This window comes from Callorhinchus milii, unplaced genomic scaffold (assembly GCF_018977255.1).
Source record: "Callorhinchus milii isolate IMCB2004 unplaced genomic scaffold, IMCB_Cmil_1.0 Scaffold3, whole genome shotgun sequence".
Lineage (NCBI taxonomy): Eukaryota > Metazoa > Chordata > Chondrichthyes > Chimaeriformes > Callorhinchidae > Callorhinchus > Callorhinchus milii.
The window spans coordinates 40,850,143-40,877,341 of record NW_024704744.1 but is presented as its reverse complement, the minus strand read 5'-3'; the positions used below and the strand labels follow the sequence as shown (position 1 = coordinate 40,877,341).

Genomic DNA, 27,199 nt, shown 5'->3' with positions numbered 1-27,199 from the left:
CAAAGCACCTCACAAAGATAGAGTGAGAGCCTAAGCAGGTGGTAGATAGAGGGAGGGAGTAAGAGGGAGATGGCCAAAGGCCTAATCAACGGTTTTCAGTCCAGCGGTTGCATATGATTCTGGATGAAGTGATTATTAGACATGCAGTTATTGAAAGTCTACTTTTTATTGCCAGTAAAACTTTGTAGAAACATATTTACACATTTAAACAATTTAAAGAAGTACAGGTTTACAATATCTTGACATAACTATGCATGTACATAAGGCTTGATAATTTAAACATACATCTCCATTGTTAAGGTAACAAAAGACAAGTAGAACATTTGGCACTTATTGTGTAGCACAGTGCAGAAAGAGTGATGAGGGTTTGGTTCTTACATTTTCAATCTAATTATGTTTCCTATGAACACGAACACAGTCTAACCAAGGTAAAGAAACAGAATATTTTATATGTTGCTTTTATGTTCATCGTCATTATTCTCAATAAGACATTTTAATTTGGAAAAATGCTTCTGTGACCATCATTTAATATAAGGTGTCCTTCTCTGAAAGCAAGTCTTATCAAATTCAAAGTGGTTTGCAAAAAAGATCCCAATGTTACTTGGAAAAACACACACACCTTCCCAGTTGGGAGTTACTGTACAGATGTATTCTCATTTTATATTGTCAATTATCGTGTATCACGACAATTTCAAGTGCTTCTGCTTGTAATAAGAGTTAGTACATTTCTAGGCACACAAGGTTCTCTGTTCACTGAGATGATTTGCTTTGTCTGAAATTGCTTTCTTTTCCAGAAATATGGTCTGACTTGTTGAGATCTTGTGGAACACCTCATTTCAGCAGATCAGGCAAATGCTTCCTGAGTAGAGGGCTATTGTCAGCATCAGAGAAGCAGTCATCCAGATGGCAGTGATCAGGAATTAAGATGTTTACATGTGAATATATTCCAGATGTAGTTTCTAAATGGCATTTCTTGTTTTTTTATATTAATGCATGTATCAAGATTGTCTGACTCATGTATCCCTTTTATCCATCCGGGAGAACATTATATGTAAACATTCTTTATACGTGCTGGATCCCTAAGCGTATGGCTACATTTTAAGGCACTAGATGAGAACTGTGGCTTCAAATTATTGAATGTGAAACATGCTACACACCATATGCAGTCCTCAATTGTGCTCCCATATAAAATCCTATATAAATCTTAAGACATTAGAAAATCCTGGTTTGATTCAATTTAGTAGCTATTATTACTAAGTGCTATTGTTTCCCAAAGTCTATGCTGAAAACATAACAGACTGAACAGAAATACTAGCACTTTGAGATAGATTTGTCTGTATTCCACAACTATCTGTAAAGGAAATTAAATGCATTTGTTGCAGTTGTGTTGCCAGATATAATATAAAGATGTTCATTTCATCCCTATTATTTTTAAAATTATGTTATGTTTAAATTTCAACTGTTGTGTATTAAACAGACTGTAGGGCAAGAAATACTGGTTATGTTTGTGAGTATTCTTGATGCCATCATGCTGTCACTCATTTGATAAATTAGATCCTATTGAAGTACTCTAGTAAAGTATGTTTGCTGGATGGCTAGTTTGGAACAAACACATGTGTAATTTAATTAAGAAAATCATGAGAAGGGGAATAAATGTATGTAAGCTTGTGCTCCTGGTAGCTATCCAGTGATGTATACTGGAAAGTGTAAACAGTATCTACATGGAGATGGTTCAGAAACAAATGCTAATATGCGGTGAAAAGCCCAAAGATGTTCCAGTCTCTGATAATTTCAACCTTTACCATAACTGCACCTCAATTGAATAACATACTGGGTAAATGTGAACATGTTGATAAATGGATAAAACAAGAATGTTTTGCATTAGTTCAGTAATTAGGAGCCCAAACTTTGCCTCAACCTTGACTATTAAACCATGTGTGCTGCAATCTGAGATGGTGAAGCTGTTAAGCTCCCTAATGATCGTGTGTCAAACATGCTTTGCTGGCTGCCATTAAGCATATGCATCCCCTCCACACCGGGCAAGAGCTGTCGATCAGTCATGGTACCACTGGGCGATGAACCTAAGAAACCTCCTTGGGAAGCAACTATTTTTTCAGGGCTCGCTGCCAGTCTGGGAGAAGTAGAGAAATTATATCCATATAAACTGTATGGGCTGTGCAGTCTGAAGGTACTATAGGACCCCTGATGGGTCTGATTGGCAGTGAAGGCATTGCTAGATGGAGAAGGCATGATGTACTGAAGCTGGGGAGATGACATCCCGGAGATTGGTACTGGCAACCCAGTCTGATGGCAGTTAAATGCTTCTCCTTCACCTCCTGATAATGACATGTTCACACTTGCCGTGTTAGCTACTCCAATGTAGGAAGGGGTCCTCTGGGACACAAAGGGTTCACTGCCAGGATTTGTCAGCCGGTTGTAAGTTTCAGCGAGACTGCTACTATATCTGTTGAGGGCCAGTCCCGTGCGGTTGCAGGCTGTGAAGTCTGCTGGGCTGAGGTTGCAGAGCTGGCTGGCATTTGGTGCAAGGTGGAAAGCTGGAGAAGAGCAGGAGGAGGCAGGCAGGAGGTGAGATGGTGCAACATTCCCTGCACTTTGATGGAGAGAAGAGACTGATGTGCCACCTGAAAATAACAAAAACATGAGCATTAGAGTTATAGTTTCTGAGTAAAGTTAATCGTAGTAAATGCAATTATTCAGCTGACTGTATGTATTATATTCAACAACAAAAGTTTCATGCATTGTCTGACTAAATAACATCTGAATATCTTGCTGTTAAAATAAATGTGTTTGCATCAAATTTTCCTTGCAAATGGTATTGCTGCATTTCTTCACTTCCCTTGATTTTATACTCAAAAATTGAATCTGCATAACGGAGCCTTGAATATCATCCATAATGATGGAACTTCCTGGTGGATAATTAACAGAGGAGCATATACCGATCGATCCCCGACTTACCTGAGACCATCATCAGGCAGATCTTTGCCCCTGCACTCCGCACTCTGTACACAAAAACAGCTTATCACACAATTCATAGGATCTTTCAAGTACTAAAAAATGGTATCCAGTGTGTTCCTGCTGGTGCTAGCTCCCCCACTAGAGCTATCAACTCCAAATGTACACCATGCTATTTCAGATTATATTTCTCAGGTGTTTATCAAACTCCCTTTTGAATGCTGTTTGGACTTGGCTTCAGCTGCTATTTGTGTTAAGGAATTCCACATACTAACAACCTTCCTTTGTTTGGAAGGCGTTCTGTGTTTCAACAACAATTTATTACTACTGACTGCTACTGGAGAACAATTTATTGCTATTGTTACTGGATACCAACAATTTATTACTACTGAGTGTTACCAGAGAACAACAATTTATTATTATGTTACGTATCCTTGTACAACAGATTATGTACTATTGACACAAATGATGGTGGATCATCAAAAAGACAAATAATCAAGATTTTAAGGGTGCTAGTGTGTAATGGAGCACCAACAAAAGGTGCCACAGAATGATGGTACATAGGAACACCTAATCTACTGAAGCACAGCTTTGATTCATGCACACTAACTCCCACAGAAAGGCAGAAGTATGGGAAAAATGCAAAAGAATGGAAGTGAGCAGATAACTCTTTCAGAGAGCTGGCACAGACATGGTGGGCAAAATGGCCTTCTTCTGTGGCTGTGAATTTCTATGGTTCTATGGAAAGGGAGTGCACCTCTCAGCAGCCAACTGCGAGAAACATTGATTTCTTTGCCATCTGCTGTATAGAACCACAGTCGGTGCTTAGTCCAAGCAAAGAACAAAATAAAGGCAGAAATAAAACTCATTTTGTAGAGATCTACAGAATGCAACCAGTCTAACCTACATCTATAATAAAACACAAACTTTACTTACTTACTGACTGACTGACTGACTGTAGGAATTTCACTCTTTTAACGGAGCACCTTTGGTGAATTTAGGTATAACTCTTAAACTATAAATTTCAATGAAATTTCAATTATACGAGTTTGTTACATTACTGTGCAGCTGGAACAGGGCACATAAAGCATGCATTTAACAAGCACTAGAAAGCACTGAAGTTCATGTGGTTCACGGTTAATTTAACTAATCGATGGTTCATTCATATCCTGTCAGAAAATTACTATTTCAGAAAGAATACAAATGTATTTCATTTAGAAAAACCTAAAATGAAACTTACTATTTTCCTATATATATCAAATGCAAGGATTAATATTATTATTATTATTATTCCTTTTCTCTAGATTCTCTCAGGCAACGTTCCATTTTCCTTGATCTCTCCAGGCAATTCTCCCTATCTCTAGGTCTATCCAGGCAGTGCTTCCTCCAACAAAATAAATGCTTCTTGATTGAATATTTCTTGATATAGGGCATAAGTCTATGCTATTTTGTGATTTCTATGAAAAAAGGTCGGCCACCACTGTTTTAGGATAAAACTTGTTTCTCAATGTTAGGCTGGCAAAGGGTAACATATTTTTATTATCAGAGAATTATTAAGGATTAACATACTAGCATTGTCTGCTATAACATAATGTAACCTATTGTTTCAATTTGAATTTTTTTATTGCGTAGACATTACACAGTAACACAATTGGAGACAAAGCAATGAATGACTGAAAAAGCTGCAGCTCTACCTTGTTTGTGGATCCCAGGTATATCTTCAAAGCTGAGAGTCCGTAGAGAGGGTCTCCAAAATGCATAGGATTCCACGATAGCTTCTAACCCCATTCTAAAGCAGGAAAAAGGACACCGTATAAATGATACATGCACCTGGTGCTCTCATTCATTTACTATACAATTCAGGACATTCAGTTATTCAAAATTATAATAATAAAGTATTAAAAAGAATAAATCAATAAGAGCGAGTAAACTACACTGATCTATACTACAAAGCATCCAATCGCACAGTGTCAGATTCTCCACCATATGGCTAGGAGCATAATACTAATTTGAAAACACTTTGGATTGGACAAATGATGGTATAAATTTAAATGGTGCTAGATTGAGAAGTAAAGCATGTAAAGTTTGTGCCAGCCAGTCATGCAACATGGAAATCTCAATCTTTCATTACTGTGGAAATTAATATTCACAGCGTATTCAAATAAAATAACTTCAAATGGGAAATGTTCTATTCAGACATGTTTTATAATTTTAGCAACAAAATATCAAATACAAAGACCAAATCCAGACCAATTAAGCAGAATCGCAATGAGAGGAGAGGATTTATCTGTAGACACAGTCACTACACTTTACTGAAACTCCTGTGAGGAGCTATGCGACATCTTCCCAATACTATATCAAATGGAAGGATTATTTATTTTATTATGATTAAAATGAACGCTGGGACGTCCTCCCAATGTGAAAGGTACTACCAAATGAATGTTAATTTGTATTTTATTGATGGTTTAGCCACTAAGCCCCAAATCTAGTGAACACCCTACCTCAATCTTTCTATCTTGCCAATAGAAAATCACACATACAGACTCTTTGACTGTGCCTTTGGTCACTTCCTCTTTATTTCCAGCTCGGTGTCAAACCACATTGCTGTTTAGCTCGCCAAGACACTACCCATTGCAAGTTGCTGTTGTTGTGAGGACTGAATGACAAGATTGAGTGAATGAGTGTATGTGAGTGCACGAGTAAAACAATCTGTGTAATTTTTATCCCATTCACTATCATATACGGCAAATGGATGAAGAACATATGTAGCATGTGTAGAATAACTTATGTTCCTCAATGAAAGTGATTAAACTCTTAATTTTAAACGTACAATTTTAATGAAGGAGAAAGAGAATATCCTGGTATGGACATAGGTCCACATACAAGTGTATTGCAGACGATGAACAGACAAATCATTATTCAAACTTCCTGCCTCAAACAGATAAACATACAGGTGAACTCATACTTACAGAGCAATACAAACATAACTACACTACTGCTTAAATGCAGAAACACATGCATTTAAACACACACATGCACACACAGGTGCACACATCCACACTGTTTGTAGGTATGTGGGAAAGTATGTAGGAAAGACTCAGAATGTACATACATATGTACACACAAGCAGAGTCAGATAATACATTCATGCAGCGTTAGTTATAATTGCTCAAATATATTTCCAGGTTCCTAGCAAACACTTCACCAAGAATTGTAAGGAATCAGGATCTAATGGAAGAGTTTACCTGAAAAATGTCCTCACTTAAGAAATATTCATAAAGATCAGGTAATGAAAAACATAAAGTTGTGCTTGATGTTGGCCTGCCAAAATTATGTTCAGATATAATTGCTTTCACACTGACTTTATAGGGGGAATCATAGCCATTTTTCAGGAAGCTATAATAAAATATTTATTAGGTAGACTCGGTCTCAAAAATCAGCTTAATTTCCCCCAGTAATAGGAGCTTTGGGGTTCTAGTTAGTGTCGAGATAAAAGTCGCCTCCTGGAGAGATGTAGCCTAGGCGATAATTTATACAAGATGCCTTGAACTTTTCCCGTTTTATCACTTGCCCCGCTTGCTATCAAATAACTCAGTTTGTTTAGCAGAACGAGTCGTCCTTTCCTGTATTTTCTAAGCGGGGTAATTCTTTTTTTGCCTTTAAACTTTATGACCGGTGCAGAAGTCCGCCTCAAAACGCACCATCAGACTTCGCATGTGTTCCTTTGCGGAACAGATCTAATCCAGGCGCAAGGTCGCTGCTCGTCCTAATTGTTTCAATTCGTTTAAACCAAAGGGAAAGTGCAGGCTTGGTTTGAAAGTTCACTTTAATATAATGCAATGAGCTGCAGATTCCTCTCCCCGCCGTGTCTGCAGCTGTGCTGTGAGTTCACTTGCAACGCAAAATGTTATTTCAGTAGTGGGGCAGGAAGGTTTCAAAGGGAAGCGATTTTAGGAAGGAATTTAGTTACCTGTTACGTCCTGAATCCCGGAATCCCTTTGCAAACGGATTTCTGTCAATCTTCAGTCTAGTGATCTGAGATGGGAAATTGAATTGATATTAAAGGATTGTCTTTGGTTAGGAAGCTGGTTCTCTCTACGCTGCCCTGACCTCTCCACATCCGTGTTAGGAAAGTACACTGTCCAGAGAATAAACAATACGGTATAAAAACTTATCCTATACAGTGCACTGATTCTCTCACATAGTTAACAACGTTTACACTCAACTAAAAATAACGTCAAACGCAGTAACGTCAAACCAGCCAAAAAGAGCCAGCAAATGCAATCGGAAATATATCAGAAATCACATGGCAATCTCATGTTAATATGCAAATACATGTTTTAAGATGGATTCAAATGGAGTTGTTCGGCGAGAAGTGGAGTCGGATACAGTGACTTTATTTTGAATGATAAATCGACAGTGAACGGGTTGGATCCAGTGAAAGCTGGTAGTGAGATGTGCTGGGCTGGGCTGTGCTGTGCTGTGCTGGGCAGTGCTCTGCAGTGCTGGGCAGTGCTGTGCTGTGCTGGGCTGGGCTGGGCTGTGCTGTGCTGGGCAGTGCTGTGCTGGACAGTGCTGGGCATTGCTGTGCTGGGCTGTGCTGTGCTCAACTGGGCTGGGCTGTGCTGTGCTGTGCTGGGTTGTGCTGTGCTGTGCTGTGCTGGGCAGTGCTGTGCTGTGCTGTGCTGTGCTGTGCTGGCTGTGCAGTGCTGTGTTGTGCTGGGCTGTGCTGTGCAGTGTTGTGCTGTGCTGGGCTGGGCTGTGCTGTGCTGGGCTGGGCTGTGCTGTGCAGTGTTGTGCTGGGCTGTGCTGTGCTGTGCTGAGCTGGGCTGGGCTGTGCTGTGTTGTGCTGGGCTGTGCTGGGCTGGGGGTTGGTTTACCTGCTGGTTCTGATAGGCGGTCACTGTGGTGAACACCGTCTCGGGAAAACTGAAATGCTTCACCCCTTCTCCTGTCGGGATGGGTTTGACGGGAGACAGCTCCTCTCCACACTCCTTGCGGATGACATGGACTCGGGGCTGGTACTTGTGCATCGAGTGCAGGATGATCTGTGTCAGCAAACCAACAAGTCAATACATTGCGATCACCCGTCTGAAAAAAACCTCCTTCCTCGCCTGCCATTCATTCACCTGAATTGGCGCTGAACCCAACTCATGTCAAGTGGGATAAATTGGAGAATGTAACAGTTAAGGAGACTCCATCCCAAATAAATGTGTGGGTCTCCCCCCCCCCCCCCACCCCCCTCCGCCACCCCTCCAAAAAAAAAACAAGTTCTCGCTACATCTTGCTTAATGTTTGATAATATAAATTTCACAATGTTGCTGTGTTGCAGGTTCATTGCAATGGGCTTCCACTGACACTCGGCCGGGCATGAAAGCGGACAGGATTTGCAACCAGATTGTAACTCAGGCATCTGGCCAACAGAGAGAGCGAGAGTGTGTGTGTGTGTGTGTGCAATGCAGCCTTGCTTCACTCACAGGGCGCCAAGACATGCGCTGGCTTTGCACATTCAAATATAAATTGAAATAATATTAAACCATAACAAGTATTATGGTTGGACCGGCCAGCGCCGTTTCTTGCTGCGGTAAATGCGCTGCGTTTTCAAAAGAGTGTTTTAATAAAACTGTTAAGTGAATCTCTTTTTGTCCCCTCCAGCCTATGATTGCACGTTTAAAATGAAATCCTTATTTTTATTGTATTGTTGCACGTCGGGCTTTATGTGTGTGTTTGTTTCCCCGCCATAATTATACACAATGAGATATAGATATATGACATTTGTACAGGTATACAAATGACACGCAATCGTCTGAATAGCGGACCCTACAGTTGGTCCTCTGGGTTCAGCTATAATTGTAAAACTTCCCGTGTTGTACATATTACTGGGCAAAATGGGACTGTATTACTGAGCCAACCTCCAAACCACCCCAACTACAGATTTGGCGAAAATGTCTCAGTGATCACATCAGCCACGTTTGCAAAGCAATTCTCTGCGGATGGAGAAAACCCACACGGCAGGAAAACAAATGGCCTCTTTGCCTCTTCGTGTGCAATCAAACAATTACAGATAAGGCCCTTATAAACCCATAATATTAGACGAGAGTTATGTTTGGATCAGGCTTCTGCTTGGATTGGATCGTGTGTACCATGATTGCATGGTCCTGTAAATGCTCTAAATGCTATACTGCACTTGGATCAGAATTATACTTGGATCAAGAATACGACTTTTGCAGATTTTATCAGATACGAAATGCCACATATAAATCAAACTAATCTGAATTAGTTGGACCAATGCACCCAGAAGTTTTAAAAATGTCCTATTTCAACGGAAATTTTTTAAAAAACGATTGCACTGTAAATTTAATAATAATTCTTGCATTTGATATAGCGCTTTTCACGTCTTCGAGACGTCTCAAAGCGCTTCGCAGAATATACTGGAAAACGAATTGACCGTATGTTTGTGGGTGAAACGCGGCAGCCAATTGCGCACAGTAGTGTCCCACAAACAGTCATGGATTGAAGTGACCAAATTATTATTATTATATATTTTTTGAAGGATTATTAAGAGGTTATTTTCCACCGCAAATCTCGACAATATCACAACAATGTGTGTCCTCTCACCATTCCCATCGTTCTCCCTGATTTGGGAAAGACGGACATTTATAATTGATTTCGGCCGCTCAAAAAAAATTTTTCCGAATAAACAGGTGAATATAATGTAATCCACTTGTTGCAAAAGTGCAAAAACAAATGACTTTTAATTTCCATGTGCATTACTAACCAATGGAAACGAAAATAAATTGCGGCTATTGAAATACCAATCATTTGAAGACAATATATGCGCACAATTAAGATACATTAACGTCTGGGTTATACCCGTTTTTATATCATGTTACTATTAATTACGTGACCACCATCATAATATAGAATAATGTTAATCTGAATTTATATAATTATATTCACTTTTATTATATTAAATATTATTCTTTTAATGTACACGTGTCAGATTAAATCCTTAAGCATTCGTTGTGTGTTTGGTGTTGTTTGGCACAGTTGCTTTCCTCTATTGATGATAGATTTTGTCACCGAAAGCGTTCTGTAATCGATCGTAATTATAGCGTATTTTTCGTTTTAAAAAAGTCCAGTGCTATATTTCTTAATGGCAGATCATCCATTGCATTGCCTAACTGACCCACCCTAACCTCCAGTCAGATCATAGAGCTTAAAGTGTTTTTAAGTGTTTTCGGGCGATGCACAAAAGGCGTCCAGATTTGCAGCGATTTAACAAGTTTCAAGCGCAAAAGAAAAAGGAGTATTCATAACAACTGGATTCAGTGCGTTTGGAATTGGCCGACACGTTGTGAAATAGAGCGGATATCTATCTAATCGCCTTCACTTCAAGACGAGGGTGAGACTGGTTCCTGGCACTCACATGTCCCTGGTCATCCAGCTCGTTGTTGGTGAGTTTGAGTTTGTCGAAGCTGATGACCTGTCGCATCCAGGTATCTCCCGAGGCCGGAGAGTCCGGGTGGATGTAAACCCGAGGAGGGACGGGAGAGTCCGCATTACCAGCCACCATCCACTTGGAGCTGTGGTACACATACCTGCAATGCAAAGCACACCCCAGTGAAGCGCCTCACCGCACACACCACCGCAACAGCTCTCGCAGGAGAGACGGAATCCGCTTCAAACCTTATGTGCTTTCGATCTTAAAACAAGTCCCACGTTTCTGATTCAAATCAAAACACACGCCTGAGTAATTCCACTCGACATGTTTTTTCCCCCTCCCACAGACCAACGAAACACCGCAAAACTGATGCACATTTGTTCTACGGTATTTCAGAATTTTTAAAAGCCAATCCTCACTTCAAATTGCTTTCTGTTTTTTTTTTGGGTGGTGTCGAGTTCTGAGATGCGAAAGTGAAATCTGGCGAATTCTTTGTAGTGATTGGCTTTAAGAAAAATACGCCTGTTAAAGAGGTGCGTGTTGCTGCTGTCAAATAACATGCACAGTCGCTGTGGGAGGATGTTATATGTTTGTACTCGTGAAGGTAGACTGTGTTATACACATCGCTCCTGTGAAATATTCAATGTCGGGATATCTGGTGTGTCCGTGACTGTTGGGAGATAATATTGAGCGGCCTTTCACATAGATTGAGGTAAATCACTCATATCGTGGCCTGGACATAGGTAAGATACTGGAAACTGTTAGCGTTGGGATTCTGATCAATGTTGCTGCCGTAAAAGTGACGGGAGATTTCTGCAATGCGATGCAGATTCCCGTGCATTGCAATGCTACAATTAAGAGTCCCGTAAGCAACATAAAAAAATCGTCAAAGCGTGATTGAATTATGCAATACATTCGCCCTTTCTCCTTCTGCTGGGAGCTCACTGGTATTCACACAGGTTTTCGGTAGAGTTGGGCTTCAACACAGACAGAGGCAGGAGCCGATTCTCGGGGCTGTTTGCTCTTTACCTGTACCGCTTGTTATCCACTGGGACAATATCCATCGCTATGTAATACTGCTGGTGGGGATCCAGACCTGTGATTTTCACCCGCATCGCAGGAAACATCCTCCTAAAGCAGAAATATATGACAGCAGAGCTTTGAGCATTAAGCGTTCAAACTGCAGGACAGTTACTCGGTGCTGCGGAACTTCCTCAAACTATTACACATGTGTTGGTATACAATAATCCTTAATAATAATAATAATAATGATGATCCTTGCATTTGATATAGCGCTTTTCACGTCTTCGAGACGTCTCAAATCGCTTCACAGAATATACTGTAAAGTGTAGTGACTGTATATTTTGGGGGTGAAACGCGGCAGCCAATTGCGCACAGCAGTGTCCCACAAACAGTCGTGGATTGAAGTGACCAATTTATTATTTTTTTCTTGAGGGATTATTATCAGGAGTGTGGAGTAAGGAAACTTGCCCAAGGTTTGGCCCTGCCGGGAATCAAACCCAGGTCTCTGGCTTGTCAGGCGAGTGCTCCAACCACTGAGCTACAGGACTCCTGTATCTGTAACCGCCGAATTTGCCTGCAAAATGCACAGTCACTACACTTTAGTGAAGCGCTTTGAGATATCTCGACCAGGTGATATATTGGTATATCAAATGCAAGAATGGTTATTAGTGTTATGTAGAAAAGGAGAAAATGTTTCGTGAAGGGGAGAATAATAGATTACAGCAAACATAATGCTTTATTCTTTAATAATGCTTGATATAGTCAGGGACTATTGCGACTAACCATTGAAAAACATAATGTGGGTCTCGTTTGAAAACATTGGATGCTTATTTGACCTTTTGCTGGACAATTATCAAAATCACAATTCTTTGCTTGGACGGATCTCTAGCGAGGCTTTCGGGGGGAAAAAAACCCAAATCTTTCTTTGCCCAACTACAAGCACTAAATCACAGTGGTTTCGCCACACGAAACTCCACAAAATCAAACCCTTTTAAAAGATTTACAAGCCAAAGCAATGTGGGTTCAATCAAAAAACGGATTTGAAGATATAAATATATATATATAAAATAACAATAATAATCTCCAGTGCCGTATCAACGAGGTACCCAGCGTCAGGCCATGTGGAGCCAAGCGAAACGGGTTTCATTGAAATAATACCAGGCAATCAACCATGGTGTGTGTGACAGACGGGGAGGGGTCTGCTCTCACAGCCCCTGTCTTTAAATCATTCTTCCCTTATCTTTTTTTTATATCTAACATCAATAGATCAGTTTTATGCCTCGCTCGTAAGTGACACACAAAAACAAGTTAATCTCTTCCTGATGGTGTTTTGGGAGCATAGCTCCCCCACCGCTTCCCCCCCCATCCCCCCCCCCCCCCCCCAACCCTCCTCTACTCCCCACTCCACCACCACCACCACCACCACCCTCTCACACAGTGACCTACCTCCCTGCCTTCGTTATGATCATCTCGGTGCCGATATCGTGAAACCTTTTCCACAGATCAGCACCTTGCAGCTCCACGCGAATGTCCTCTCGGGAGCTGTTGTACTTGGAGGGCGCATAGGTCTTGGTGAGTATTGGAGGAGAGGGCATCTCCGAATCGTCTTCTCCGTTAAGCGCTGAGGCACCGGAGGGAGAAAAGCGCACAGTCACTTTCACAGTCACCACAATCCACAGACTCGGGGTGACATTTCAAATGGCACAGATTATCTTTCTCTTAACAAGTCCACAGAGCACCGTGAGAGCCACACGCAATCGCACAGAGAAAGCAGCCCAGAGACATCTAAACGTCATGTACGTTTTTTTTATCTGGAACTTTAAACAGAAACATTACAAGGAACGCTTCTGGTGCTTTGCAAAGTAACGCTCAGCATAGGACTCGAAGAGTTTTTTTGGGGGGAAAAAAAAGCGCCGGCGCGTCCTTGGGGCACGAAATAATAAATATGAACTCACCCGATCTCTCGCTATAGTCAGTCCCACAGCTTTTCTCATCCTCGGAGTTTCTGTCGCTGTTCGGCGCGTTCTCAGTCTGACTCGTTATATCTTTCATCTCAACACCATCCTCGCGGCGCTCATCCAGTTTCCGTTTCTTTTCCGCCCCGATCAGCGCTTCCACGGAAAAGGCATGAGCTTTCAAACTCAGTGTGGACGGCGATCGCCTTTTCTCAGCCATCCCCACAGCAGAGCAGAGCAGCAGAGCCCGGCACAGCTCAGCCCAGCACAGCTCAGCCCAGCACAGCACAGCCCAGCACAGCACAGCACAGCCCAGCACAGCTCAGCTCAGCTCAGCTCAGCCCAGCCCAGCACAGCCCAGCACAGCACAGCACAGCACAGCACTGCTCAGCCCAGCTCAGCTCAGCACAGCACAGCACAGCACAGCACTGCTCAGCTCAGCTCAGCACAGCACAGCACTGCAGCGGACACACAGTGTGTGTTGGTTTGTGCGTGGGAGAGGTGGTGGTGGTGGTGGTTGTTGGTGGTGGTGGGGAGTGGGGGGGTGGGGAGGAGGAAAAGAGACGCGGAACAAAGTTTGCTTTCAATAAGTTTTCCCAAACTCCCAGTAGGAATCCAGTGCGGAGATTATTCCTGAAAGGTTATGAGAGAAAGACTGGGAGGGAAGGAGAGAGAGGGAGAGAGAGGGAGAGAGGGTTCTTTCTGGTCCGATGGGCCAGATGGACTGACATGCATCGGGGACGCTGCGGGTGGACTCTATGAGCACAATTAGGGCTGGTAATTGAATTTTGTTGCCTTGATCTGTCAGCACTTACAAGCAGCAGAGCAGTGGACATACTTCATCCGTCCAACTCCACACGCGTGTCACTTACAGGCAGGCGCGGGCGGGGTCTGCCCGGCACCAGCCCACCAGCCGCCCTGCCCACCAATGGCAGCTTCCACCTCATTAGCATTGCCTGGCCCCATGCACAGCCAGGAGCCCTCGGCGTCAATCAAACCCCCTCTCTCTGCTGCCATCCATCCATTGCCGGGAGTGTGCCATCGTTTCCAAACACTTCAAAACGAACCGATTGTATTTATTATATTCTGTTATTTACCCTCTTCGTTTGTCTGGATGGGAAAGCCGATCACATGATAAACAGCACCTTTCTGAACCAATGCTGAGTTCAACTGTGATCTGGGAAGCTGTGTGTGTGTGTGAAACCAGAGCTAATAAATCCAATACTCAAGATGCTGATTTCTAACTGCGGGAGAAAAAAGCTCCAAATGCATTCAGTCGCTGTGTTTGGCAGAATCACAGTGGTGTGTGCTTTCAAGATCTAAATGAATGTAATTTTGCCTTATGTTGTTATTGTTATTGCTAAATAACTGGAGTTACGGACAATAAGAAAGCGGCTAAATAATAAGTGAGCGGTTTTGCAACGGGTAGCGTTTCTGGCCGAGATTTCACCACAGCAACAACGCAACGGTCTGCTGTGTAACCGTAAATGTGCATTAAGTGACTTGCAATTGCGCTGCGGATAGTGGTCAAATCATAGGCAGGACGACCCGGTGGAATCACCTTCATGGCTCAAAATGTATCAGCAAGTTATAATATACAGCAGTAACACGGAAATAAATGCACAAAATAAATGTCGAGTCGGAATTTATAAATCGCAGTTCGACAATTTAATGCAACGATAATATTACCCACCAGCACACACCGTGAGTGTGAGTACATTCACCTCTAAGTTCGGAAACGGATTTTGGAAGTAAAATCATGTTTTGGTTTAATTGCTTAAATGCAAACCACTAACAATGCGAAGGGTCTGTCAACTGTTCGCTCTGTTGGTTTTCCAGGACGGCAGCTGCTGGCCTCACAATAATCCTAATAATAATAAACCTGGCATTTGATAATGATATCGAATCGAGGCGTCGATACTGAAACCTTTCACAGGATTAATTGCAAAGTGTAATGACTGTAACAAAATGCCATAATTCGTAGGCTGAGCAAAATAATCTGACAGGGGAAAAATGTGCTTGGAAAAAAATCATACCTCACTACATTATAACCTTCCCTTTTATTATCTTTGCCAAGTATCTTAACAGAAGTGTATTTTGTTGGAAATAATTCAATGATTTCAGTAACCTATGTTTCGTGAGGAATCTATGAGTTTTAATGATAACTCGTTTCATCTGAATTCGGGAAGACAAGAATACTGAACAAATTCCCCAAGTTTAAGGCCAGGTCGCCAACAATATATTGACAACCGGTATAACATTCGTTAACACTGCTGTGGATGCAAACATTTTACTTAATTTCCCACTGTTTATTTATCCCACAATGAGTTTAAATTGCAATGATGTATGCAGTAACTAAATCGGGGAAGTTAAGTTAGGTTTTAGTGAATTTGTATTTAATGTTAAATAATTACTATTAATCGGACTATTGCAGGAGGGGACGTGGGCTGTTTCCCTATCAGTAAGTGATCCGGAATAAAGATTAAAATAAATATTCTGAACTCCCAGTCGATGATCACACCAACATACAATGGTTTAACTACCACGAGAGCATGCAGTTTTATTGCATTCATTTTTAGCTTGAAAAACATTAATGAAAAAAAAAGAAAAATAATGAACCTTTATCTCTCGTAGTTTCAGGGCTGATTTTCTGTGTTTTTTTTAAAAAAAAGTTATGTTTTTGGAACATTTCTGCTCGGTTGTAATTTTTTTTCATAATTTTCCTAGGGGTTAATTTCCTGCTCAGCGATTTCCCCTCTGGACGCCAGCGGTCGGCGAAATAATTGGAAGTAGATTGGAAACATTAGATGAAAACCGAGGGACCATTTGCTGACGGGAATTAAACGAGTTGGATCAAGGCTTCCGAACGCGGGTGAAATAGTGAACATGAACAGCTCCAGCTGCTGAGATTTCCCTTCCTTTTGCGCCCACAAATGTCCCTTTTTTTTGCGCTCTTTCCCTCTCTCAGCACCTCTGGTTTCCCCTGAGCCGTCAGCTCAGGCCAGTTCCAGAGTTTCACAGCTCCACCACCGACCTGATCACATTATTCGACACTTCAAATCGACTTTGAACAGCCTGCGCCGAACTGCGACAAACTTTTGTAACTCTATATATAACATATATATATATACACAGTATTTTTTTAAAAAAAAACAGACTTACGTAGGACACATCCCGACAAATACAAACAGAAAGATCAAAAGACGAGCTGGGAAGCGTGGAGACAGATTCACAGAGCATAGAGCCGCAACTACGTTTCAACACCGAATCAATGAGCAGAGATGAATTGGTCGAAGGTTTTATGGATCACACCTTCAGCAACACAGTGACCCATTGCGAATTTCAAGCATCGTCTATTCCCATTACGGAATCTCAGCATCCCCAGATTTCTTTTCTACTCTTTATTATTAGCTGATGGACACCGAATCAACCTCTTCAGCGCAAATGCTCCTTTCAATAAAAGCCGTGTCCTGTTTGCAATCCACCCGAACTGTTCACAATACATTTTTCTGAATTCTTGCAGATCGGCAGAAATATAAGCAGAGCTAAGGGGTAAACGCTTGTTATAATAAGTAGACGAGTGTTCCTATTGCCCCTAACAAGTAATTGCTAGGGTTTTTACTAAGAGAGAAAAGAACTAGGTAAATATGACAATCTTGGAAATGTTCCGTGCATAGTACCTAATTTATTCTGCTTCATTTACTTCGCGCCATCCTCCACACCCTGTAGAGAGTGGTACAGCAATCGTGATATTTTGCTCTTCTCGATTACTGCCAGTTTGTGTTAACCTTGCAGATTTCTTCCCCTTTCAGTGTTTGAAGTTTAGGTCATATGGTTGATGTAACGCAAATAAAGCGAGAATTAAAGATGATGAATAATATTGAACACGACCCACAGCAACCGATTGATTCATTTTTGGAATCAAACCACATTCCCGTTGGATCACTCGCTCAAAACGCAGCACAGCAACACATTGGGATGTGCAACACCCTGCACCCAAACATTTGACCTGCTCAATTCACGGATTGCACTAAATTACTGTCTCCAAAATCTCAACCATCCATGAAAATGCCCGTGTAAAGAGCAACAATATCGAGGAGATCACATTCACAAAAAAAATCAGGTCTCTCCGGAGGGAAAAAAAACTTGCAGACGACTTTTGATGTACTGGACTCGCTTCTGCATAAGCACTTTTGTTCAGCCCCACATTAAAACCACCACTACTAATAATACTTCTTGCATTTGATATAGCGCCTTATCGCCTTCACAGATTCTTTGTCCTGGGATGTGTTTTAGCTTTGAAATGATGTTTTGCCGTTGAGTTAACAGATACTGAGCGGGTCGAGCAAGTTTTGATAATTGAATTAAACGTGGTCACTAAATTTAGTTCTTGTCTCACTTGCCTTGATTGCGTTTCTGCACTGTCCGGTAGATAAATGCAATTCCTTTATTTATTATTTATATTTAAAATAGCCTAAATGTAACATCGAAAATTATAACGCAGTACCTTTTTTTTATTGTTCCTGAGAAATCAGTAACATTTTAAAAAAAAAATCAACGCTGGTTGAAATTAGTCCGCAAATTATTCTATGTTTTGTTGTTCAAATCTGTACTGACAATATTCATAATTTACTCGCACCACTAACAGAATAAATATTGTCAAGCACGATAAATAGCATTAAATATGCAACACCTTACGCACAGATTAACGCCAGTTGCTGGGTCCTTCCGTTTAATATGGGGTAAAAAACTAATGGAGAATTAAGGTTCAACATCATACTCTACATTCTCTTCCCATTTACAGCAATAACTCCCAGTCATTAGCTCCCACACGTTTTTCTCCACGAATTCAAGCCCTTCACTATATCGCTCGTTTCAGTGATCAAAAGGTTTTGGCCGTCACAACGTTTAACAACTTTAATGACTAATATTTTGAAGTGGAATTTAAAATAAAACACCAACCACAGAAGCAATGGGCTTCCCTTAGTTTACAATGTGTGTCGAGAAAGGGCTCACTTGGACGCTGTACAGATGTTAGGAAGAGAAAGAGACAACATTGTGCTATAATCATCACATAAGCGATCAGCTGGAGCGCTATAAACATTTCTATAAAAGTAGATACTGTACTACAAGTTGATGCGCCTTTACATATTAACTGTATCATTATCGATCTCCCAATATTTTTTTCCCAAAAAACTCGTAATATTCTAACAAAAGAGGAAATTCCGACAAATTCAGGAACGAAAAGCCATGCCAGCACTCAAATTTGTCGGAGTTTGAGCTATTTCAGACAGTTGTTGCACACAGTTTCTGCCCTGGGTGCTGTGTGAGCTTGGCTCATGCACACGGTGCCATCTACTGTTGGCATCCAGACATCCATCCCTGCAAAGTTACGGCGATATGTTGAAGGCGCTGAGGAGAAACACGTTTTCTTCAGAAGCAATTGCCAGTCTTATTAATGTTGCCATAACAATTAAACCAATCGTGGGTTATTCTTTAGAAATCCATTCAATGGCATTATTTTGACCAAAATCAGAAGCACTGTAGCAACATTTACGAAAACAAAACTGTACTGAATTCAGAACTTTTCCAATCTGTGCTGACTGCAAAATTACAGAACCACAGTTGTTGGGTTCTTTTAACTCTACAGATGCGACGTGTGTATTGTTAAGTTTCTATTTCATTTCGGAATGGAAATATTGCCAATTTCATTGTGACTAAATTACTGCGGTTTTACTGCAGTTCGACCTCACACCGCTGTTTCCCCTCTTTATAAAAATGATTGATGAAAGGTATACTTTTTTAATTGATGGGGACGCAATAAACTAAAATGCATCTTTAATAGACACAAGATCTCCGACAAGTCAATATTTGCATTTGAATAGTTAATATGATCCCAAACACCGTGACAGCGGCAACACAGAATATTGGACTGACAGCAGATTTCACAGTAAAATACTCAACTAGAACAAAATATGTGTTGCACATTTGAAATTATACATAATAATTCTAAAACTATGCATAAGATTTTTTTCCCTTCCAGTTGTAGTTTTTCAAGCATTTGTGGCAATTGGGGTGAAATTTAGTTTCAGACTGTCCGATTTATAATCACACTGTCGCTAGGTTAAACTTGATGATATTTTTATTTAAAATAAAGACCCTGAGAAATAGTAGCAGACAAACAAGTAATACTTTGGGTGACATTGGTATGACATTGGAAGATAGCGTAAAAACTCATCTGCCGATTTTATAATGATAATTTTGCTCCACAATTTGCATAATTTACTATCTAAACCTGTTCTATATAATACATATTATGTATATAATAGATATTATGTAACACACAAAATATAATATCGACAGTAACTAATGTAAAGTGATGCAAAAAAACATTTCCACAAACCACCTCCGTTGTTTAAGAGGCAACTGCATTTGTATAAATGTACAAATAAGCAGCGCCAGCGTTAGCGGCTCAGTGCTGTGCAGTGCTGTGTGGTCCTGTGCTGTGTTGTGCAGTGCTGTGCGGTGCAGTGCTGTGCAGTCCTGTGCTGTGTTGTGCAGTGCTGTGTGGTGCTGTGTAGTCCTATGCTGTGTTGTGCAGTGCTGTGTGGTGCTGTGTAGTCCTGTGCTGTGTTGTGCAGTGCTGTGTAGTGCTGTGTAGTCCTGCGTTGTGTTGTGCAGTGCTGTGTGGTGCTGTGTAGTCCTGTGCTGTGTTGTGCAGTGCTGTGTGGTGCTGTGTAGTCCTGTGCTGTGTTGTGCAGTGCTGTGTGGTGCTGTGTACTCCTGTGCTGTGTTGTGCAGTGCTGTGTGGTGCTGTGTAGTCCTGTGCTGTGTTGTGCAGTGCTGTGTGGTGCTGTGTAGTCCTGTGCTGTGTTGTGCAGTGCTGTGTGGTGCTGTGTAGTCCTGTGCTGTGTTGTGCAATGCTATGCCGAGTTCATTGTAATTATGAGTTCAGTTAAGTGTAATCCTATCAGATAAATGACCATAGGTTTCCAAGTTCAGCTGAATGTATTAATGTGACATTCATTTGATGTGAACTTCAGGTTCCTAAATACTGCATTGAAACGTTTTCTGTATAGGAAAAGCGTTTCAGTTTTAGTATTATATATCGCTAAAATTAGATGGTCGTTTTCCTCATTTTGAAAACATATGAAGAAACTGAAGGTTTCAATTTCCGAGTCTTTGGTAAAATTGAAAAAAAACACAGAAATTTTACTAATTTGCAGAAGCTCAATTCGGATTGAAAGATAAAAATAGGTTAAAATCGCTGCAATCGAAACATTAAACTTTGTTATCTTTTTAAGATATTGATCCGAATTTACAGCATTTTCTGTGTATCTTGCTATTTATTTTTGTTTTGTTTCCCATACAGCCATTGGCAGCCCATATATTTAACATTTTCACCAAAACAACACAAATATTTAGTCCATTGCTTGTGAATTCATATAAATAGAGCGACACCAGCATTATGATATATTCACATACACTGAAGTGAACTGAATGAATTAATATTTTAACAGCTTACACTTTCCAGCTGAGAATGTCAGTACATTCATGAATACATTTGAAGGTTTAACTGAATTGGGATACTGTCAATGTCAGTACAACCTATAACGGGAGTCGGATTGAACAGACAAACCCCACCACGTATATTTGATGATTATTATTATTTAATTTGGCGGCAAAGTTTATTGGTTTCATCCACGAATTAGTCGCTTATTTGTGAAGGGGGTAATAATTTAGTGAAGAATAAAAAGGATCAGGTAAGAGAAGGTTTATTATATCAGAGATTATAATCCTTGACCCTAACCTTCTCTTATCGAAAGCCTTTTTATTTTTTGATATAATGATTGCAGAATGAGGTAGTAATAATAATAATAATAACAATAATAAACGCGATAGCAGGAGAGAACATTTACCACTGTCGATTAGACTAGAAGGGAGTAAAGTAATGCACGTGTTACAAAATTTATCAACACGTTAGGAATCGTTGATTGTATTTCCCCCAAAAAAATATGTACGACAATTTTTAACACGGGTATCAAACTTGGTGCACTTTAGTATTGTTTTACACGCAATGTTACCTTGAAGCAGAAGAGCACTGAGCTAATTATTGCTCATTGCTTATTGCAGCTCTCAGGGTTTGTGAAGGGGCTGCAGACAACGCACAGTGTGATATTACAGGACTTTGTGGACCGTACCTCCAAATGGGCAACAGGACTCATAAACGACATCAAGTTCGGATTAAAAGCCTCAGTTATGGCAGTTCCTGAGCTCTCCCGATCCACCAGAGGAACGGGAGACACTTTGTGAGGAAACCGGGCTGCAAAACCAAGCGATGGAGAGAGAGAGAGAGAGAGAGAGACTGCAGATACCATCAACATCTTTATTTGACACACGGTTTGTGATAACGTTATTTTCTTTAGTAATTTGCATTAGTAGTTCCCGATTTTCGTTGTAATGCTTTTAATTTAAAGCGGTAATCAGACTTAGATGGGTTGATCTTGTCCCCTAGATAGTGGATGGTTTGTCAGTGTGTTTATTTCCAGGAATGTTTGTTGAAACAATTTAGGTAAAAGAACTAATACTCTTCCTGCACCCCCCCCCCCCCCCCCCCCCACCCCCTCACATACAAACACATACCCATGACATGTTCTTTGGCATATACGGCACTATATTCATGTTGTTGGCAGGTTAGTAACATTTTTATACATATTGAAGTGAAAAATGAAAACCATAAATCAAAATTGAATTCAGCCGAATGAATCATCCTCGGTTGAGACATTGCTGTCAGGGCAACAGAGCGTTTGACTGGGTTCATCTCCACTTGTTTGCCAAATATCCTATATACCATAACAAATTTTAGAGCTGAACCGTATTGCACAGTGGGAGTGTTCCTCGGCTGTTTCTGGGCAGTGTGACCGTGACAAACACCACATGAGACACAGCCTTTCTCCCTCACAGATAGGGTGGTTGGCCCACCTTTACGCTAAGTTTAGTTTAACTCTTTGTTGAGACGGCGGGGGTGCCATTAGCAGTGCATTTACAAAGTAAACAAGGCAGCCTCTCCTCACCTCCCCACTGAGCAGTGTGGGAATAACATAGGAACATCAGAACACAAGAACAGGAAAAGGCCATTTGCACTGTCCAATTTGTTCCTCCATTCAATCTAAGACAACTCTCCATTTCCATTGAACCCTTTCCCCCCCCATATCCCATACTTAATAACTATCTGCCACCCACTCTGTGCCCAGAGTTTGCTGAAGCAATCGGTTCCATATTCTCTTGACCATTTGAGTGAAGAGATTTTTCTCTGGACTCCACTTACCTCAGCTTTGCTGCATCCTCAACTCCCACTCACTCAAATGAATGGCACTCCAGCACAGTGATGTTACTGTGCAGCAAGTTTTGCCCACAAAATATACAGTCAATTCACTTTGCAGTATATTCTGTGAAGTACTCTGAGATATCTTGAGCATGTGATAAGGTGCTATATCAAACACAAGTATTATTATTTTATTATTAGATGCGAGGTGACTCGGAGATCTAACGTAGAGCCATCATAATGTGTAAGATAAACAAGATGTAGCGGAGGAAGCCCAAATGTTAACATCTCCTGTTTCGCACAGTTCATTCTACCATTGGCATAAGGTAAATGCAGCACAATTATGGACTCTAAAGAGGAGATTTACAAGGTTTTCTCATGTGAGAACCTTAAAATGAACAAGCCAGTGTAGACTGGATTGCAACAGCAGGGATAGTCACATATAATAATAATAATACTAATAATAATCCTTGCATTTCATGTAGCACCTTATCACATCATCGAGTCATCTCAAAGCACTTCACAGGATATACTGCAAAGTGGAGTTACTGTGTATTTTGTAGGTGAACGTGTCAGACATTGACAGCAATGTCCCACGGATATGATTTGAAAAGATACACCTGGATATCATTGACAATGCATGGCAATCGCTTGTTATTTTATTACAATTATCTTCTGATTGCTCACTCATTGATTGATTGATTATTGATTGATTGATTAATTTATTCATTTATTACCATCACCCCCCCTATAATAACAATAATACTTATTTGTTGGAGTGCCTTATCGCATCGTTGAGATATTTCAAAGCGCTTCACAGATTACATTGTGAAGTGGATTGACTCTGTGTTTGATAATAATAATAATAATCCTTGCATTTGATATAGCGCTTTTCACGTTGGGAGGACGTCCCAAAGCGCTTCACAGAACACACTGTAAAGTGAATTGACTGTATATTTGTGGGTGAAACGCGGCAGCCAATTGCATACAGCAGCGTCCCACAAACAGCCATGGATTGAATGACCAAATTATTATTAATATTTTTTGAAGGGATTATTACCCCTGGAATGTGATCTGCCAATCCACTAAGAACTGAGCTCTTACTTACTGCTAGGTTAACCAGAAGCGTGTGGAGTATGGAAACTTGCTTAAGGTTTTGCCCAGCCTGGGAATCAAGCATGTGGCCTCTCGCTTGCAAGGTGAGTGCACTAGCCACTACGCTATGGGCCTCCTGAATGCACTCACTGAACCTAGGAGACAATTACAACAACAACTTGCATTTGTATAGTGCCCTTCATGGAGGGCAGCGCCCCAGAGCACTTGACAGTGATGGAGCATGACTCCGAGCTAGGGGAAGGTGTTTTTAGGCATCATAGAAGAGAAGGTGCTCAGGCAATTTGTCTGGCTACCTACAATCCTATGTTTCATGTACAGTATATTCAATAATTTAAATAACTGACGATGACTCATCTTAAAAGCCAATTGCAAAGTATTCATAGGACTCACCATTATTGTACAAAACATGTTTTTATGAACCTAGGAATTATTCCCCGTCATATCTACAGAAGTTTAAACCACAAAACAAAAAGGCAAACCACAAACACCAGAGAGCTTATCTAAGCTACACTGTAGCTTGAAACATTTGCAAACAAGTTTCTATATTCAGCTTCATGGGAATGACCTAAAGTTGTGTGTTTGGCTCAAATAATGAACCTATAATATCGTCCAGGAAGCTACTACCATCAAATAAATACCCAACTGTCGCTGTGAAGAAAAGACGTCAGCATGTTGACCCACAGATGTGAAGTTCTCTTTTGCTGCACAGACAAAGAATAGAGAGTGAGACAAATGTTGTGATATAAATCATAAAATCTTTCATCTGCATATCAAAATTGATTTTTTTAAAAAAAACGTTAACCTCAGAAGATCAAAGCAAACGAATTTCACACATTTACAATGGTATTTTATTTTCTATATTTGCGCATTGTGGCTATGTTCCCTCAATCGTCTTTTCAAACATACATTTTTGATTATGCATATTATAAACTCAAATAATTCTTTGCGATAAAAATCTCACGGATTAGGATGAGGCCCTCGAAGGGAGAGAGATATTTTTGAATATGATCTTTGGCCCAAAGAAGTTGACATCATCTGCAGCAATTTGCGCAATTCAATTTGCTATACAATATTCAATACAATAACTATAATAATAATCCTTGCATTTGATATAGCGTTTTTCACGTCGGGAGGACGTCCCAAAGCGCTTCACAGAACACACTGTAAAGTGAACTGACTGTATATTTGTGGGCGAACGCGGCAGCCAATTGCGCACAGCAATGTCCCACGAACAGTCGTAGATTGAAAATGACCAATTTTTTATTGTTTTTGGTTTTGGAGGGATTATTATTAGGCTCTGTGTGGAGTAAGGAAACTTGCCCAAGGTTTCGCCCTGCCTGGAATTGAACTCAGGTCTCTCACTTGCAAAGCGAGTGCTCTAACCACTGAGCTACAGGACTCATCAACCATCAACCTCAAAATGTTTGAAATACACTGATGTACATGATCAGTGCAACTTAGTTTATTACACTGTAGATCCATATCAGGCTATATTTAATGGTATTAGAAATTACTAAGCTTTCCAACTTAAGTAAGATAGCTGGTATTTTTTTTAACTCACTTCCTATAGTTGTCTCAGTACTTCAGCGCTATAGGTTGTTTTCAGCAAAACCCTAGCATAGAACAAAAGGTCACTTTTCACTACAGATATTTTATCTTTATAGTAATATACCTGGATGTTGAGGCGGGTCTCATGGTATCTTGAGGCAAACAAACTCTGGTGCTCATGTTCTGTTTCAAGTTCTGCAACTGTGCAGTGTGTCAGAAAGTTAACTCTTGTGTTACTGCATTTCCTTTGCAGCTTCTTAGATGTCTAATGAATTACTTTCATACAATGAGGTCGATTCTGTAGTACTTCTCAATAAGGTTTTGAAATTAAGAAATCCCATTAAATTAAGCTGCAAAATTAATGCACATTAACAGTTGCGGCTATTGTTTTCAGGGATGTTGTAATGCTGAATATTGAAAACCAGAATTGGAGAATCTCACAGAACTGGTAACATATGAATTTCAAAGCATAAAGCCATTTTTACAAATTATTTTAAATTTGATCTTGAAATGATTCCACGTGGTTGTTTTATCGACAGTAGTAATTAAAAGGAATTTTGACTTATTTTCTCACACATGAACTGGAAAAATTATTTATCCTTATTACAATTTCTTTATGGAGAACGTATTGAAAATTTTAGGCAAGCAGCTTTGGATGATTAATAAGATGTTACATAGTAAAAAGGCACTTTAAGCTCAGAACAGTTACAGAAAGTGTGTAAATAAGCCAATTTGTTTGTGCAATGCCATCTGCCCTCTGCTGACTGCTTTCACTTTCATGCCTGATTTCTGCTAGTCCATTTATGTTTTTGAGAGCAACACAAACTCCATCTTGCCTTCTTTTTTATGAAAAGCTGATGATGTAACTCGACAGGAAATTCCTGATGTAAAATGCTCTCCGTTGGGAGTAGTCACCCAAAGTTGATTACATTTTTGGAACCTCTGATTTTATCCCCACATGTTATTGTGTAAATCAAATGAATTAATAAGGACACATAACAAAATAATTACCACAAGCTTTCCTTTCTAAGAGAAGCTAGAAACACAAATGTCCTGTCTTACTATTATTAACTCCGAGTGTAGGCAATCCAGCTGGGGAAGCGGGTAGGTACTATGATTGGTTTTACAGAAGGAGGGTAGAGAACATCCAGAGATCTGCTCTTGTTACAAAATATACGGTAACTACACTTTACAGTACATCCTGTGAAGCACGCTGGGATGTCCTCCTAACATGAAATGTGCTACATCGAATATAAGGTTTATTATTTCAATAGTTGCTCTTTAATAAAAATAATCCTTACATTTGATATATAGTACATCTTAAAGTACCTCACAGGGTATACTGTAAATATAGTAATTGTGTTTTTTGTAAGCAAACAATGCAGTCAATTTGAACACAGCAATTTCTCACAAAGAGCCCTGAGGTGAATGATCAATTTTATTTGGAGGATCGTTGGCCAGGACACCAGGCCAAACTCCCTTCTTTTTTCAAATTGTGCCATAGGTTTTTTAACATCCATGTGAATAGACAGATCGGACCTTGGGTTAACATTCTATCCAGTAGTACAGCACCTCCAACAATGTGGCACACTCCAGCACTGCACTGGAGCATCATGAGTATGAGTAAAAAGTCTTGAAGCGAAGCTTGAACTGATAACAGAAGTGATGGTGCTACCAATTGAGCTAGGCTGACAAAACAAGTAATGATATCTGCTAGAAAGTGCATATGCACATTGAAAACACAGAGATTGTACTTGCCTGTGATCCTTTCTGCAGTGAGTAGTATGATGACACTCACTATTGAGGTTCACACAT

The 27,199-nt window shown here is 40.4% G+C and overlaps 1 protein-coding gene and 1 long non-coding RNA gene across 2 annotated transcripts; one reads left to right on the top strand and one right to left on the bottom strand.

The window, feature by feature from the left end:
* Positions 1 to 147: 147 nt before the first annotated feature.
* Positions 148 to 13,655, bottom strand: tbx18 (T-box transcription factor 18). Its single transcript, XM_007908427.2, has 8 exons — positions 13,396 to 13,655; positions 12,887 to 13,061; positions 11,447 to 11,548; positions 10,403 to 10,574; positions 7,854 to 8,021; positions 6,944 to 7,008; positions 4,668 to 4,762; positions 148 to 2,642 (listed from the first exon to the last, which is right to left on the bottom strand). The coding sequence occupies exons 1-8, from the start codon at positions 13,613 to 13,615 to the stop codon at positions 1,927 to 1,929; spliced, it is 1,713 nt and encodes a 570-aa protein (XP_007906618.1). The 5' UTR covers positions 13,616 to 13,655; the 3' UTR covers positions 148 to 1,926.
* Positions 12,953 to 17,781, top strand: LOC103188428. The gene is made up of 2 exons (XR_488979.2): positions 12,953 to 13,012; positions 16,123 to 17,781. It is a non-coding gene; the product is annotated as an uncharacterized LOC103188428 (long non-coding RNA).
* Positions 17,782 to 27,199: the final 9,418 nt, after the last annotated feature.